At 52.5% G+C, this 17,926-nt stretch overlaps 1 protein-coding gene across 4 annotated transcripts in view; it reads right to left on the reverse strand.

Annotated features, from left to right (window-relative positions):
- CTBP2 (C-terminal binding protein 2) overlaps positions 1–17,926 on the reverse strand; it is a 161,891-nt gene that overhangs the window by 48,608 nt on the left and 95,357 nt on the right. For all 4 annotated transcript variants that reach the window (XM_043597813.1, XM_043597816.1, XM_043597815.1 and 1 more), the window contains one exon: positions 1,813–1,972. In XM_043597813.1, the coding sequence (XP_043453748.1) occupies positions 1,813–1,870 (58 nt within the window). In that variant the 5' untranslated portion in view covers positions 1,871–1,972. The remainder of the gene's footprint in view (positions 1–1,812; positions 1,973–17,926) is intronic.

Consider the following 17,926-nt stretch of genomic DNA (forward strand, 5'->3'; position numbering starts at 1 on the left):
GGAGAGAGGGTCTGAAAAAACCATCATGGTTTGCCCTTGCCAATAGCCCTGAAAACGCAGAGGGGACAGGCCACTGGCTCTCCAATCCCATTCTCGTCTCTGATGCGGTACGTCTAGATAGAAACCGCAGAACGGGTGGAATCCGCACCACAGGCATCAAGGACACGAACGCTGGAAAGTTGATCCACTAAAGCCTTTTTAGAACAGGAGACCCAGTAACCTCAAATGAAGCACCTTTCCGCCAGAGGTCAAAAAGTAAACTGACTAAATCCCCACGCGATCGGGTGGAAGCCAGAGTCTGGGACACGACCAACCAGTCGGTCTGGGCTCTTCCATGACTAGTCATGCTTCTGAAAGTCAAACAGGCTTTCAAAAAATTATGTAGGCTAAGGAGACCAAGGACAAGACCACTAAATGGAGGGTGCGACCCTTGAGGAGTTCCTGCACGAACAAGCACCCGCACGAATCACGTGCACGGGGGCAGCGTGAGCACGAGGTCTGTTATCAGGACTCTGTTATCAGGACACTGCGGTGTGGTCCGGTCCCCGGGGCGTGATTACGGTGCTGTGTTCACATCAGGAGACGTCCTAAAAGGGCACACGGGCCACGCAGGTATTTGGGAGCGAACCGCTGCACCTGCAACTTTCTTCTACATGGTTCTGCAAAGCCCAGCCATCCATTCATACACGAATGTATCTCTATCTGTACAGCTATAAAAAGAAAGCAAACGATGGCCAATCTCATCAACTGGCAAATGCGGTTGAAGGGACCATCAGCATCCGTTCCACTACCCTACCGATGTCCCTGGAGGTTTGAGCGTTTTGGCATGTTTATTAAAAACAAAACCAAACCTTTAAATCTCCAGCCCCCTGCACAGCAGCAGAACCTCAGGGGTGTGGGGGACAGTCAGCACCACTACCCTCTCGTGTCACAGAGCTCTTGCCGGGCATACGGTCACACAACACGCCTTTGATGCTTTCACCCCACGTGGCTGGAGTCACCTCTGCTTTCAGGACAAACCGTTCCATACGGGGCAGCTGGTGGGCCAACCGGTGTGCGAGCCCAGGGGGTGCCGCTGAGCCCATCCTGCCCGGGGGGGGCTCCCTTCCATGACCTGTGTGACACACGTCGCAGCCAAGTCACCGGTAACCAGGCCAAGCCAGCCCAGTCGGCAGCCGGGACGAGGCTGGCGAGGAGCCCTCAACTCCAAGCCCAGGGCCACGCGCTCTGGATTTCTTACCGCTCCCTCATTAGGGAGGGATGGTGTTTAATCAACATCGCAGAGGTCTGTCCCCAGGTTTCCATTAGATTTTAATTATGTTTATTTTTCCTTTCATGAATAAAACACTTCCAGACATTTTCAAAGATACCAGGGATGTGAACACGTAATGAGAGACAATGCATGGACTCTTCAGTAATATCTTGGAATTCATCACTGTAAATACCTTAACCCGAAACAGGTAAGAGTCCGGAAACCTCAGAAAGTGAAAAAAGATGATCCTGTTTGTTACGCAGCGTCTGTCATACGCAGGATGACCTGAGGGGTGTGCCAGAAACAGACCTAGGGCCGCTCCCTCCCCAGCTCTCCTAACCCCACCCCTACACCCTGGGAGCTGGGCACCCCTGCTCGAAGGTCAGGTCTACTGACCACAGCTCGGGACACGGGCAGGGGGATCTCTGGCTGGAGGGGGGGGCGGGGCGCAGTCTCAACAGGGAACCAGTTCCCCCACTGGTCAGCGGTGAGCTGGGCGAGGGTTCGAGGGCGGGACTACGCGCCTTTGGTTACAAACCGCCAATCACGCTGGCTCTTACCTTCACAAATTCTGTCCAATCGCTGTCGCTTGACTTTGTGCTTATCCACAAGGGCCATTCTTTATCGAACTTTGCAACTCTCTGATTCAAAAGGCAAAGCGGTCCTCTAAGAACTTAGGGGAACGCGCAGGAGTCTGCGGGCATTACGCCACTATGAACCCTGAAACAAGGAGAAAAGAATCCTTACTCTCTGGACACCCTGGGGGCACAGGACAACAGTCATTCAGGGCTTTACTGCCACTTTCTATAAGGGGACCTGCCACCAGCGCTCGCTCTCCTGCCCTCGGACTTGGACAGGAAGGGAGCATTATTATTGGTCTCTGAAAGCAGTAAACGGCAGCATCCAGAACCCTAGCTTTTAACTTCGGGCTGTAAACACCAATCGCTGACAACGTGAATGGTAGTTATTTGTGCTCCGAGGCCAGAGACCACGCTCCAGCCAGCTGGGCCTTGCCCTGTACTTCTGTGAACGCAGAGGGGCCGACTCCAGACCCACCCAGACCGGCGAGGGGGTCCCAGGCCCACCTGCACTACGACAGACACCCAGCCGTGGCTACGGGACAGCCTCTGTCCACGCCTTCTGCCAGGCAGTTTACAAAGTTTCCCCCAACTGCCCTTTGGGGTCAGCAGTCAAGGCCACCGCTCAGCACAACACAAGCCCCCGACCCCACTGCACGAGAACGGGGCAGGAAGTCACAGGCCACCTAACCGCCTGGGCCAGGGTCGTCCAGGCCACAGACGGTATCGGCGATGGGAGGGTCCAGGCTGCTGGCTGCGACACTGGGGAACGGAGACAGCACCCGCACCTGTCCAGGCGTGCCCGGTGTTTCTGGCAGAAACGAGGCAGCAGAGGAGGGTCTCCCGTGTGGGTTGGGGTCTGTGGGGCTCTCCAGAGGGAAAGCCACGAGCCACCTGAAGAATGGGAAGCTGATGGCCAGCTTGTCTGTGGAGGGTGTGTGTCTTGGGGGGGACCGGACCCTCATTTCCTCCTCATCCGACGTATCAGTTGAGGCCACAAACCACGATCTGCACCCCGCCACGTCCGAGCTCTCGACTCACTGCGGTGGTCTTACTTTAACAACACGGTCAGAGAAAGTTGTCCTCAGTTACCCAGCAAATGAGGGGGGACAGGAGACAAGACTGAGGCTCCAGGGTTAATAATGAGGATGATTATGTATGGTCATCAATTATGCAAAACGCTGGGAGTTACTTTATCAAAGGTCAGAATACAGGTCTGACTATGAGAAAGCAGACTTCCTGGTAGTTAATGGCTAATTTCCCAGCAATGAGGCGCACCTCAAAGATTTATGGCAATAATTACACTTTTTTTTTTTTTTTAAGAGCTAGGAAAGAAGCACAATTTCTAATGACATAAATAATTAACGTAACATCCCAGAGATACTAAGCCCTTTTCAAACCCGGGGGGTTCCCCAAACCTGAACTTCAAACCCGGAGAGTTCCCCAAACCTGAACCGGCCATGCTGGGCTAGGGAGACAAAGGTGGTCCCAAAGCAGGTGGGACAGGTGTGGCGGTCATGTTATAAAAATTCACTTTTCTTGGGCTTTAGGAGAGGCAACAACGCAAGGCAGGGAAGGGGGTGGGGGTGGTTCCTAACTCAAACCAATGGGAGAAGGGAGTCCCAGGCAGAGGGAAAGGTGGCCTCGAGCCCCAGAGCTCGGCCGGCAATTTTCATTTGCCAGAGTTCTGATCACCGAGCTGCAGTGCAGCCCCTGTCCTCGACGCTGGCATGAAGACAGAACCTCGTGTTAGCCAAGGGGTGAGAGAATTAATTAGTTAATATTTGTGAAGTGCCTTGGAGATGAAAAATGACAGCATTATCATCCGAGGCAAGCCGGGTTTCACACCCTCCTCCTTCCATTACGCCCAAGTGAGGCGTAATCATTCTTTTTGCTTTCCTTTGAATTTTAATTTGTATAATTAGATGGCGTCCTGAAAAATTGATAAGTAGGATCTCGATTATGCAATCAAAGGAAAGATCAGACATCCGCTTACACAAATAGCCTGTGTCCTCTTATTTACCAAAAGAAAAAAAGAAGGAAAGGGGCAAAGGACTCCTGTCTGGATATTTTTCGGGCTGGGGGCTGGCCCTTCCGTGGGGGCCCCCTCCAGCCGTGGCACCCACCCATGTGGACAGCGAATTCAGAGTCTCACAGCCACCAGGCGGAGTCTGGTCAGGATCTCGTGGCAGTGACCGCTGATGTGCGGAGCCTCAGTATCTCTTTGAAGCAAGAATGTATGAAATGTGACATTTTCCTCCTTGGCTCTCCCGAGGAGCAAGCTACTTATGAGGACTTAATTAATATAACCCTCCTTCCCGACGGCAGGGACAGGCCTTCTTCAGGGCAGAGCTGCGAGCTAGGGTCTCCGGCTGGGGTCCATGGAGACCACCAGCACCCCGTGCCCCCTGCACGCCGGCCCCGGGCTCCCCGGGCAGTGCCCGCTCTGACAGCCAAGCCCTGTCTTCATTTCTATGTCTCTGCTCACAGATCAGGCCCCTTTCGGCCCCTGAATTTATCACCACAATCGGCAGCTGACACTATCTCATCAATGCTTCACAACAAATCAGGGTGCACAGAGGGGAGAAAAAGGAGAGGGGGATGGGTCCCTCTTTTGCTCAGACTATGGCCGTGGTGTCTGTCGTGGATGGAAGTAGCATTCTAGAATATTCTAGAACCACAAGTATGTGGAATGACCGTTGCGTGAGCGGGATCTGCGTTCGTGAAAAAGGGATGTTTTTACGTTCCCAAGGGGAGTGGAATGCGTGTGAAAATATTCAGTGCAAAGCAGCGGGCTTCAGAGGGCCGCGCGTGGCCTTCCTCCTTCGGTGAGCCAGCCCCTGGCATGCGGGAGCCAGCCATGGATACCGCTCCCTCCAGCTGAGGCTGGAGAAGTAGGATCCCGCTGCCAAACCTTACGAGAAAACCACTGCATTCTGCCCCAGAAAGGGAGATCCTAAAATTGCAGGGTAAACCACAGGAAGGTCTACTTGACCTTTTATTTTAGCTTGAGAGGAGAGATGATCTAGGGCTGAAAGGTTTGGTGTCAGTGAATCTGGCTCATTTCAGAAGAGGAAAGATGCTTGCATGAGAAAGGTACTTAGATTCTCGTTACTGCCAGAAAGGAGCAGTGAGGATGGGAAATCCACGTGGATTTCCAAGAGAAACTCGAGAATTCAAAGGGGGGGACAAACAGGAAGAAGAACACTTCATTTTATAACCACCTGCTTGCATATCAAATACAAAACAAACACCCAAAACTGAGCACAAGAGAAATGGATGTTCCCCCCATCGAATGAGGTCTAAAATATGGGCAGACTGGTTTTATCAAACATGACCATTAGCAACCCACCTGCCCGGACCCAAATCACTACAACCTAGTCCTTGCTCATTTACTTTCTGATGTTTATTTATTTTGAAAGAAAGCAGGTACAAGCAGGGAAGGGGTAGAGAGGGACAGAGGGAGGAAGGGGGGAGAGGGAGAGAGAGAGAGAGAGAGAATGAATGAGTGAATGAATGAATGAATGAATGAATCACAAGTACGCTCCCTGCTGTCAGTGCAGAGCCCAACTCGGGGCTTGTACCCACCAACTGTGAGATCATGACCTGAGCTGAAATCAAGAGTTGGGACTCGACTGACTGAGCCACCCGGGCACCCCAACTCATTTACCTTCTTAAAATCACAAGTTTTTAAGATGCCCTCTGTTTCTTTATTCCGATTCCTAGTCTCCATAAACACTAGGCAGACGAAGAAATTTACACAAAGTAATTGATGTCTTTCACAATGAAAATTCACCTAAAACCATGGCGATTGCCTTCAACTCTTTTCATGAAACCTACTTAGACATTATGTTCATAAAGACAGACCAAGTTTCAGGATATGCTAACGAATCACTATTATCACAGTCAAGCAAGAGCTGCCAAATCCTGAGTGGACCCTTGGAGCCCTCCAAGTATATTGCACTGTTATTTCTGTCAAGGGGCCGAGAGGCTGGCATCATCCAAGGTAAGGAGAGACGGCCCCCTGCAGTCCTGGCAGTCCGGGCAGGTGGGCAGTCCCACCTTCCCCAGACTGGGGTCCCTAAAGGAACAGCAGCACTCCTCAGGTTTCCTTCACCCCATCCTACAAGGCTCCACCAGCCTGTGAGTGACCCGGGAGGGTGGTACCCATCAGGCTAGGGCAGCACACCCCACCTGCTGGCACAGGCAAGGACCCTGTGTGTGGCGTGGATCCAGCACGTTGGGGGGCAAGGTCAGCACGTTTTACTAGAGCCTTGACGATGCTGGACCAACAATGACAACTTCCCAGACAGCCCTCTCTGGCTCTTCATGGAGACCCAGTAAAGTCGCTGATCTTCAGGCTATCGCAAAAGGACCTGTTCCACCATCTCTGGAGGCCAAACGGGAACAACAGATTCCGTTCTGGGGAAGAGAGCTGGAGAGAGTCCTCTGATCAGGGGATCTGGTTTTTGTTTCGTAGACTCTTATCTGGAGAGCCAACTGAAATCGAGACAAGACAAATGTTCTACAGGGGTCAGGGGACAGCAGGAAAAACACTGGCCTAGCCTTTGGTCAAATGGCTGACATAACACCACAATTAACAGAAGCATTCGAACTGCATTTTAAGGAAGAAAATGAAGTTTTGGGGGGGATGATCCACTTGTGGGAAATCAGCTTACTGAAGTCAATTTTGTAAGTGTCTCAAAGCTACTACTGCTCCTTGATTGTTTTTCTTCAGTAGCTTTGGGGCATATTTAGGTTTTTGTGAAAGGGGAAACCCGGGTGCCTGGGGGGCTCAGTCGGTTATCCGCTCAGGTCATGATCTCATGGTTCATGGGTTTGAGCCCCACATCGGGCTCTATGCTGACAGCTCAGAGCCTGGAACGTGCTTCGGATTCTGTGCCTCCCTCTCCCTCTGCCCCTCCCTCACTTGTGTTCTCATTTTCTCTCTCTCTCTCTCATAAATAATAATAACAATTTTGAAAGGGGAAACCCATGGCTCAGACATCACGTGGCATATAACAAGGGGCACAGGTGACTCGGAGAGCCCCCTCCCCGTGCCCCAGAGGTAACCAGCAGGACCTTCTGATATACACTGAAGGTTCACTCTGGTTCCCGAAGCCAGACCTGTACATTGTTTGGCAAGGCCGTCCATCTTTCCCCAGGTAACTCCCAGGAGCCAAGCCTAGGGTGACAAGGTCACACCCTGGTCACATGCCCTCAGTCCGTTCCAAGGGTCCCATCCACACATCTTCAGACAGAAGGTGCACAGACAGCTTGATTAGCACAGGTCTGCCATGCTTTCCCAACACCCAGGGGCCTGGCAAGCTTCAGAAGTCAGATGCATTTGGATTTTTAAAAGTCAATACGGAGCTCACACCACATTACTGTGGACCCCCAAATCAACCATCAAGATTTCCACCATACAGGATGCAAAAATTATCTAACACTTCAAGCCGGGTCAAAATCCGCTGCCAAATGGATTACAAAAGAAAGAAAAGAAAGAAAGTTTTGAAGGGTGCCTGGGTGGCTCATTGGTTAAGGGTCCCACTTCCGCTCAGGTCACGATATAACGGTTGGTTAGTTCGAGCCCCGAGTCGGGCTCTGTGCTGACAGCTGGGGGCCTGGAGCCTGCTTCGGATTCATGCATTCATTCATTCATTCTCTTTCTCTCTCAAAAATAAACATTTAGGGAAGAAAAAGTTTTGAAAGCTTTTTACAATTTGGACGCGAGGCTCAGGAATCGTGGGCCTGGAATTTTATTCTTTCCATCCAACCCCCAGCAAAATATTCTCTGGGGCTCTGAAGGAGACGGAGGTGAAGGGCAAAGCCCATGTAGCCCAAAGAGCTGGGAAGGTCACAAACCTAGAAAGCAGTCTCCTAGCATGAAGAACCCCACTGCCCACATGGGCGAGGCCCGTGAGGCTAGAGGCTGCCACCAGGAGGGAGCAGATGTCAAAGGCACTCTTCTGCTCAGACCAGCTCCCTGGCCAAGGATGCCGAGCGTGTCCTTCAGCTTGGGTTGTTAGCACGTGGAAATTCGTCTCCTGGTGTTAAATGTAAAACTCAACAATTCTCAAGATTTTCACGTGCTAACGACGATCACCAAGAACAGAACCGATTCATGATTTTCTTAATTGGTTGTTTTGTGTTATAATGAAAACGAAGTGTTGGTCTACCCAAGCTGAAGGAAAATGAGATGCACCGCATTCAGGATTTTCACACATTTTTAAAGCCCTTGACTTACAAGTATGCTTCAAAATTAATATATTCATTTTCGTAATAAAATAGCCTTTAGGAACAAAAGCAAACAAAACAAGAAAAGGCGAGGAAACACATTTTCATTTAAATTAAGAAATGCAGAACACCAACTTTTACTCCCACGGTGTTGTGACCGAGGAACTGTAGACACGCGGCTTAATTGTTCCTTTCCTAATTTTCTGACCCTGCCCTCCTTTGGCATGACAATCTTGACCTGTCGCGGGGAAGTCTGCGTGGACAGGATGAAGGGCGTAGGCCTCAAGTTCTCTGTGAACAGAGGAAGTTCTGCGGTGACCAGACAGCTCATCTCCCGCTCCGTACCGAACATAAGAAACCACTGCAGGATGTTGCATCCGAGTGAGGAAAAGTCAGCATCTTCCACAAGAAGCATCTGGAACGCCCAAAAGTTCTCATGAAAGGCCTGCAGAGGGGCCTTGGCCGTGGTTGAGGCTTTTGGGGTGGCCTCTCCAATGCCCCCAAGGTAACCCAAGGGTACTGTCTGCAGCCTGTGAGAAGCCCTGTGTATGCTTGCTGTGGTCCAGGGCAGAGTAAAAGCAGGGATAACTAACGACCAGTAAGGGCTTGGACCCTGGGGGTCAACCAAGGCAGGCGTCACCAGGGAACAGCTACCTGGGGACAGCTACCTGTGTTAGTGGACAGTGTGCTACACGTTAGCCTGTGGCTGGCTCCATTCAAAGAGCATGTGACTCTTGATCTTGGGGTTGTGAGTTTGAGTCCCACGCTGGATGTAGTTAAAGATAAATTAATTTGAAAATAGCCTATGGAATGGAGGGTGGGGAGGGCAGGAGGGTGGAGAGTAGAGAACATGTAACACTTTTAAGGCGGTTTGGATTGTTTGGTTTCTTCCAACACAGATGGATTGCACTTGAATCGAAATGTCTGATAAGGACAATTTTATAGGAATTGGTTAACAAATAAATGAACTGCAGGGGCGCCTGGGTGGCTCGGGCGGCTAAGCGTCTGGCTTCAGCTCAGGTCATGATCTCGCGGTTTGTGAGTTCGAGCCCGCCCCTGTCGGGCTCTGTGCTGGCAGCTCAGAGCCTGGAGCCTGCTTCGGATTCTGTGTCTTCCTCTCTGTCTCTCTCTCAAAAATGAAATGTTAAAAAAAATTTTTTTTTAAATGAACTGCAATAAGGTCTTGAATTTTTACAAATCTTCATGTTAGATTTTGAAGACCTCTGCCTCTTGATTTCTTGCCACTGGGAGGCCCTGAATCCTTGGCTACCAGCCCAGAGGAGGGGACTTCCTTAGGGGACACAACTGCTCTGCTGCCCCTGAGGATTCCAGCCTGGTCTCTGGACGCTGTGCACTCGGAATCCACGCGTGAGGTCGTGCCGTCTGCGGTCTTGGCTCGCTGGCAAAGCTAAGGGAAACCACAGGGGTGGGGCGGACCTTCTCCTGGTCCAGTCCTTCCCAGGAGCAGGACTGGCGCCCAGTGATGGGGCCCTTCAGCCGGCAGAGGGCACTGCACACCCTGCGTGGCCTTCCCGGGCCCCAGAGCCCTGGGTCGCTGTGCTGAGGGACTCGCCCGGTTGACGGATTTCAATCCCCAGTTGGGCTCTACAAGAACCTAGAGGCAATGAGGCTCGACACCTCCAGAAGGAAAGGTCCGAGCTGATTTCAGGATGGCACACTGCACTCTCCCTCCATCTCCGGATGCAAAAAGAACCCGTACCTCCCACTCACCCTTAAAGCAACAGAAGTTGGGGCGCCTGGGTGGCGCAGTTGGTTAAGCGTCCGACTTCAGCCAGGTCACGATCTCGCAGTCCGTGAGTTCGAGCCCCGCGTCGGGCTCTGGGCTGATGGCTCAGAGCCTGGAGCCTGTTTCTGATTCTGTGTCTCCCTCTCTCTCTGCCCCTCCCCCGTTCATGCTCTGTCTCTCTCTGTCCCAAAAATAAATAAACGTTGGAAAAAAAAAAATTAAAGCAACAGAAGTTTAGATTTAGGCACATGATCGGCCAGGGAAGAGGGAACCCAGGCAGGCCGCCCTGTCATCTAGGGCCTGGGCTCGGCAGTGGAGGCTCCCTGATGCAGGAAGGGCACGGCCACCCTGAAGGTTGACTTTCTATTACGCCCTTGCTTCTTGTTTAAAGACACATCAGTGAGGAATGAGCCATAGTGAGGAAAACGAAAACAACGTGGCAGGGACGTAACGTCTAAGGAGAGGAAAGCAGAGACGGAACGGAGCAAAGGCGCGTCAGGGTTTCCACCACAAAGCTCAAGACTACGTACACCTGCCGAACTGATTGTGCAATTCTCCTGGACCCCCAGCATGGTGCGTTGTGAAACACCGATGACCTCGGAATACACAACCTTTTCAGGAGGCACTAACTTGGAGAGGGAGGTGAAAAAAGCGAACGTTTCCCACCATATTCCGGAATGGAGATTCTGAGCGGCAGGCACGGGGCTGGAGGCGGGGCCTTCTTCCTGGGCCCCTTAAGTGACCACAGCAGAGGGACAGCTGAACTCTCGGGGCTTCTCTGATCAGCACGTTGTAAGCAGCCAACACACTGAGGCAGTGCCTTGGCTCCCCTGCCCGGTTCAGGGTGGAGGGTGAGGGGCTGGTTTCGTCCATCGACGCTGAAAGCAGGGGTGATGCCGATGCCTCGTCGGATCTCCTCAGCTCAGTAAGACCAGCATCCTCACCGAGCACCGCTTCGAAGCCAGGGTTGCCATGGCAACGGACGCCCCTGGGCAGCACAGCTGACTCTTGGCCTGGCTGTCCCCCCGGCCCCCAATTCAGCCTTCTCCAGGAAGTGTCCTGGGACTCTCTCCTCCCCTTTTCTCTCAGCACCTGACACAATGCCCTCCCCATCACGTACCCGAACACATCGATTTGGAGAAGGCTCCTCCGTAGCGCCCACTTGAGGGTAGACGACCCAGCGAGGTGTGCGGGCCACCTGGTGGCCGAGGAGAAACTGGAAGAGGCTGACAGGCATGGCCCGACCAGGTCAGAGGCCGGCGGGAGAGGGGGATTTGAGGTGTTCTGCTGGAGATAAAGTCAGCCATGTGAAATGCTGGCCGGCTGGGACCCTTTGTTCATTTCCAAAAACAAAGTGTCTGGAAAGATGATCTCTAACACTAGGAAGAGCTAAGAGCTCGCTCTGAACCCGCTTGCCCGCCCAAAGGAGCAGGGAGGCTCAGCCTCCCAAATGTGGTGCTGGCTGGGTCACAGAAGCCAGTCGAGGACCAAACCGAATAGAATCCTGAGCAGCTCGGGGGCGCCTGGGTGGCGCAGTCGGTTAAGCGTCCGACTTCAGCCAGGTCACGATCTCGCGGTCCGGGAGTTCGAGCCCCGCGTCGGGCTCTGGGCTGATGGCTCAGAGCCTGGAGCCTGTTTCCGATTCTGTGTCTCCCTCTCTGCCCCTCCCCCGTTCATGCTCTGTCTCTCTCTGTCCCAAAAATAAATAAACGTTGAAAAAAAAAAAAATTAAAAAAAAAAAAAAAAGAATCCTGAGCAGCTCTGCTCAAACCTACGGCCCAGCCCGGCCAGGGGAGAAAGCGACCGGTGCCCCGAGAGACGCCCCATGACACAACTCGGCTTCTCGCTTCTCCCGTCTCAGGAGCCAACACTTCAGGGCACCATGGGACAGGAGTGTCCCCAGTGCGGAGGGGTGGCCCTCCTTTATTCCAAAGGAGGCGTTGCTTACACAAAAGCAGATACGCAGGAAATTCAACTCAGACCTCGGGAACAGAGTAGTAAGTTTGTTTTATGACAACGGATGTTCTACATCCGGATCTTTACAAATACCCAAATCTCGCCCTAACATTTCTCTACAAGAGAAGTCACCAGGCTGTAGTCGTGGAGGCCTCTGTAAGCCCACGCGGCACTGTCTCAGGTGACAGTTTTAAGGAAATGAGATGATGGAATCAAACATCCCTAAGTCCACAAAGTTTCTCTCTTTTCTAAGTTTATTTTTCAGAGGGGGGTGGGGAAGGGAGGGAGACACAGAACCCGAAGCAGGCTCCAGGTTCTGAGCTGTCAGCACAGAGCCCAACATGGGGCTCGAACCCACATAACTGTGCAATCACGACCCGAGCCGAAGTCGGATGCTTAACCGACGGAGACACCCAGGTGCCCCCACAAAGTCTCGATTGAAAAGTTCTTCCCAGACCTGATCTTTTCAACCCGAGTCACAAAAAGGAAAATCTTAACCTTACGGGTAGCTACTTAACCAAATGAAATGCAACAGCTTGCAGCTATTTATTTTGCGGAGCACAGTTTTAATGTGGAGGATGGGGGGTGTGGCGGAAACCCGGGAGGGGGGAGGCGGGCTTTGTATCCATGACTGCAACGGAAGGAGCCTGGCCAGCTGGCAGTCAGATGGGGGAGGAGAATCGGGTGACACTTCTAGGTCACACAGATTCATTTTTGCCGATCGAGTTCGAGAAGGGAGCCACTCCATACCTCCTTTTGTCTTTCTGGTTCGGGGTATTACTCCTGGAGTCAAATGGTCTTCTTGATTTATTTCCCCCGAGTCCCAGGAGCCCCCGGTTCTGTTTCTCCAAGTCTTTGGTGGGTAAACGATATTGTTTTTACGTTTATCGTAGCCCAGAATGTTCTGAACTGTGGCTAAAATATCTCTTGGTGTGGAGAGGATGCTGGAACAGGGGAGAGGGGGCGGCTCCCCAGGGGAATTTTCCAGAGGTGTGAATCTTTGTCACGGCGAAGGGTTCTTCACAAACAGGGCAAACATCGGATGGTTCACATGAATACAACCACCTGTTTAGATAATCACAGCTCACCACGGGCCGATGCCGAAAGATACTGATTTTACGTGAAATCCTTATTCAAGAACTCCTGACAAGGTGATGGCCATTTAAAACTCTGCTCTAAGTGGGGCACCTGGGCGGCTAAGTCAGTTGAGTGTCTGACTTCGGCTCAGGTCATGACCTCTTGGTTCGAGAGTTCAAGCCCCACATCGGGCTCTGTACGGACAGCTCAGAGCCCGGAGCCTGTGTCTCCCTCGCTCTCTGCCCCTCCCCCACTCACGCTCTATCCCTCTCTCTCTCAAAAATGAATACGTGTTAAAAAAAAAAATTCAAAACAAAAATCTACTCTGAACTAATTTATGGGGATGCTGTATACCCTGGAGCCCCCTCCAGACAAAGAACAGACAGAGGAAGGGAGGCTCAGAGAAGGTGGGATATGTCTGGACACTATGTTTTTATGTCCCGGACCGGACAGCATGTGCAAATGGCACAAGATGTCATTCTACGGCAAGGCAGGTTCCCGAAAGCCCACCCTTGCAGCCCCGACTGCGTATTATGGTCTGCTTGTCCGTATCAGAGCACCCAAAAGGGATTCACACACGTTTTCAGCGGACTGCCCGCGGTCACAGCAAGGGTGAGTGCCTTGTTACACGGACTGAATCGTGTCCCCCCAGCCTCCCCAAATTACATTCAAGTCGGATGCCCCAGTGCCTCGGAATGTGACCTTATTTGGAGACATGGTCTTTATGGAGGGAGACAAGGTCTTTATGGAGGTAATCACGTCATCGTCAGGGTGGGTCCTCGTCCCACAGGACTGGGGGTCCTTATGAGAAGGGGAAATTGGGGCACTGGGCTATGGACAGAGGGACGATATGTGAGGACACAGGGAGGGGATGATCATCTACAAGCCAAGAAGAGAAGCCTGGAAGAGGTCCTTCCTTCCCAGTGTGCACAAGAAACTAACCCTGTAGGCACCCTGCTCAGACTCCTGGCCCCCAGAACCGTGTGACAATGCATTTCTGTGCTTTCGGCCACCCGGTGGGCGGTACTCGGTTACAGCGGCCCTACGAGGCTGATTCACGCCTGCTGATGATACTGGGGACGGCCGCCCCAAGACATCGTCTGGGATCTCGCACCAGTGATGCTTCGGGAAGCTCAGATCACCCTCGCAGGGGTCCCGGCTGGGGTGGAGGGGTGGCCCCCACAGGGTGTGACGTGTCGGGAATCCTGGCTTTATGACACAACACCAGTGCCGACCCACCCGAGTCTGGCCGTGGTCCCCGAAAACTCAGCACACACAGGCACACCCAGGAGCTGCCAGCCCAGCCACCAAACTCCTGCAACATGAGAGGTCGCCTCCTCGAAGACGGGGACCGGTGTTTTCAGGGAGAGACGCCAAGAGAAAAAAGGTCCTCACCGTTCCCTTCAACTGTGTTCTGCTCCCCAAATCTGAGAATTCGCTGTTTCGAACACACTATGGTCGCTGATACGACAGAAGAGACAAAAACGCGATGATACCCTCGAACTACACTGGCACCAGGTTACGCTACCTACAGGACAGAGAACGCTCACAGAAAGCCACCAAAACGCTCTACATCCCCAGCTGCCCACGCTGACAGGAGGCCCGCGATACACCTGGTTCTGTGAACTCTGGGATAGGCTGTGCTGGCCACATGTCAGCAATGCCCACGGGCCCGGAGAACACAAAGTCCTCCTTGAACTTCACAGGTGCTTCCAGTGAACTCCCAGGTGCGTTCAACATGCACGGAGTTAACTAAGGCACGCTGGGGTCTCCGCTCTGACTCACGCACACCCATCCGTCTGGGGACATTAAAAAGATCTGTCAGGGCCCGGGCCCCACATTAAGGATGCAGCCTTCCAGGCCACCCTCGGCACAGCAATTCACTGGATTAACAGGCCCTCTCGCTTTCCTATTCTTAGAAGTGGTCCTTGAACTGCAGCTACTATTAAAGTCGAGCGCTCCTAATCAGAGATAAAAGAATGCAGGTAACATGAATGCGGTCTGCAGTTTCCGAGCATAAACATAGCCCATTCCTGCAACAGGAATGACAGATGGCAGTCCCGAGATGTCAGCAAGCCCCACCCAGAGCCCAAAGGGCAGGAAAGGAGAGCAGCGGTACTGCATGAACGAACACACACGCGCACGCACGTGTGGGCCCTGACGTTTTCTTGGAACCACAGCTTTTCTGGAACATTCTGAGACTGGAGAAGTGACCGACTCCAAACTGCTGCCGCCTTCACAGGTGTGACAATGTGAGTCAACCACCCTGGGTCACTCCCCCCGCTCAGGTTTCTGCTCATCCCCGTGGGGGCCCCACGTCACTTCCCACCCAAGCAGCTTTGCAGAGGCAATGTTAGTGCAAGAATCTGGAAACCCAGGAGCCACTTTGGGCCACATGAGCCAGGCCGAAAATGTGGCAGTTATGTCTCATTTAGCTGTACGAACCACAATTAACACTGCCCGCCCCCCCCCCCCCAAAAGGCAGAGCTCCCCAGACCCAAGAGGGAATTACCCGCATAAATAAGCCAAGAGATCAGTCAAACAAAGACCAACTGGTTTGTAAACTCATCAGGAAAACAAAGTCCAGGTACAAAAACACGCCCAGTTTCCAGAGCGGGCAGCTCCCCCCGGTATAGACCCGAATGGCTGGGGTGTTTGTTACTTTAGCAACAGCGAACGCTTGCAGAGTGCTTCATGTGTGACAGACACTGTTGTGGACGCTTTCGAGCGTGAAGTCACCCAACACGCACAGGAGTAGCTGGCCAGCCAGCACGCTCCACTCTGCTAAATTCAATACACTGATTGTGCAGTCTATGCTGCAAACAACACACCCAGCACCACCTCAGTTGTCAAACCTGCTCTGGGGTGGCTTTGGGCAAGTCTCTGACACCCCAGGTGATCCCAGGACAGGGGTACAACCCTAGCCCAGACACTCTCAGAGGAGTGAGCCCAGAGGAGGCTCAGATCAGGGCCTGAGGGATCAGCGACGGCGGCTCAAAACTCCCTCCCCTCCAGGAACTTGCTGGTTGGTCTCCTAGCCGAGCTTGCGGTTACTTTCAGGTCAAGGCTAAAATACCAACACGTTCTCCCTGCCTCCAGAACAGGTCCCGCGTCTGTGCTCTCGGAGTAGGGATGTGAGCTACACTTTGGTGGATTTAGGACCTCTGACATGATCACTCCCAACCGCCTGCCCCAGGCAGTGACTTGTCCAGGTCACAAGGGCTGCCATGATGTCACCTGCGAGGGACCCACCTCCCGGTCACACCCGGGGAACTCCCGGTGTCTGATGAGCTACAGTCATGGCACACATCTGCGTGCGATGCCTGTAGATTCTAGAAGTTTCTCTCACAGGGACACATTGGGTTCTTTGTTACACTCCTGGCTTGTGAGTCTCCATCAGACCTTTTCTTCAAGTCACGGCTTCCCCCAGCTCAAGATTCACGTGCTTCCAGCGGTGGCTCTGCCCAGCTCCCTGGTACCCAAGGGTGGGCTCGGCTCCCCCTCCCAGGTCCAAGAGGGACAACAGGAAGTGACAGAAAACAGGAGGCGGGGTGATCTTATTCTCGGAGAGGAGCTCAGGACAGGGTAAACAGAATTTGAGAAACAAAACTTAGGAAAATGGCTTCCCTAAAATATGGTGAGGTCAGCGAGTAGAGACAGCCCTAACAACACTTACAAGAAAAAACATCTGTCAGTGTCGAAAGGTCGGCAGGAAGTGAGTGGGATTTACACGGCCCTGATTGGCCAGACCAATACTCCTAGAAAGAGACACACACATGGCTTAACTCAGCCGGGAGAAACAAAAAACCCCTTTCAATTGTCCTCTGACTGGCCCCCGCCGCTCTCTAAACAAGAGGCCAAACTCTGAGCTATGAAATCCGTCTAGGACCCTGACTGGCAATTAGCTCTTTGTTCATTCACTGATCAGCCACCGAGGCTAAAATACTCCTGAATGAGCAGTCTTTGGGGAATGATGTTCTTGCTGTGTGTCTCTCTCTGTTGCCTCTTGGGGCCACAAAATCTCCAGTTTTGCTGTTTTGGTTGGAAAACAACGTGGGTCCCTTGAATAGCGAACGTTTCAATAAATCCATCGTTACAAAAACCAAAACAAGAGGTTTCTTTGGAAAAACAGGAAGTCTTGGTACATAACATGGCTTAAAATAGAGCCAAGTTCATTTGTCGACAAAACCTCAGCCTCCAAAGCCTGTTGGCCTGATTTGTCCAGGATCCAATTTACCTTTTAATCCCTGTTGGAGGAACCCATCCCGTTCCCTCAGGCGACGGGCTGGCCTGGTCTTTGTTATTGCTCTGACACAGGTCACAGAGCTGGCTGGCCAGGCCGCTTCCTGTCCACAAGCCCTGGAGTACAAGTGTCAGGAGAAGCCAGCCCCAGCACAGCCCGCGGCGGGAGGCAGGCCTGGTGCTTTTCATAAACCCGGGGGCCCGTTTCAGGCTTTCTCTTCGGAATCACGTAAAACTTGGAGGCCTTCTGGAATTAATGTTCTGTTTGTTCCTTGTGGACAGTTACAGAGCTTTACAGAAGTCCTGGCCGGGGAGCCAATACTCTGGGCTACGACTACCTGAACTTAACCCTTGGGCAGGCAGCGGGCAAAGCAGGGTGCCCAGCTTTATCCATGTCTGGAAGAACGAGCCTCTTTCTTTCTTACTTAAGACAAGGCGGGGGGCGCCTGGGTGGCGCAGTCGGTTAAGCGTCCGACTTCAGCCAGGTCACGATCTCGCGGTCGGTGAGTTCACGATCTCGCGAGATCTCGCGTGATCTCGCGTGAGTTCGAGCCCCGCATCGGGCTCTGGGCTGATGGCTCGGAGCCCGGAGCCTGTTTCCGATTCTGTGTCTCCCTCTCTCTCTGCCCCTCCCCCGTTCATGCTCTGTCTCTCTCTGTCCCAAAAATAAATAAAAACGTTGGAAAAAAAAAAAAAAATTAAAAAAAAAAAAAAAAAGACAAGGCGGGAAGGAAGCCAGGAGTTTACTATTTCCATTCTTCCCAAAGGTATCCAACTTTCAAGAATACAGGCACACGGAAACTCCCAAGGAAATGATACAGAAAGTTCTTCCAACGG

The sequence above is a fragment of the Prionailurus bengalensis genome, chromosome D2 (genome assembly GCF_016509475.1).
Source record: "Prionailurus bengalensis isolate Pbe53 chromosome D2, Fcat_Pben_1.1_paternal_pri, whole genome shotgun sequence".
NCBI classification, from domain to species: Eukaryota; Metazoa; Chordata; class Mammalia; order Carnivora; family Felidae; genus Prionailurus; species Prionailurus bengalensis.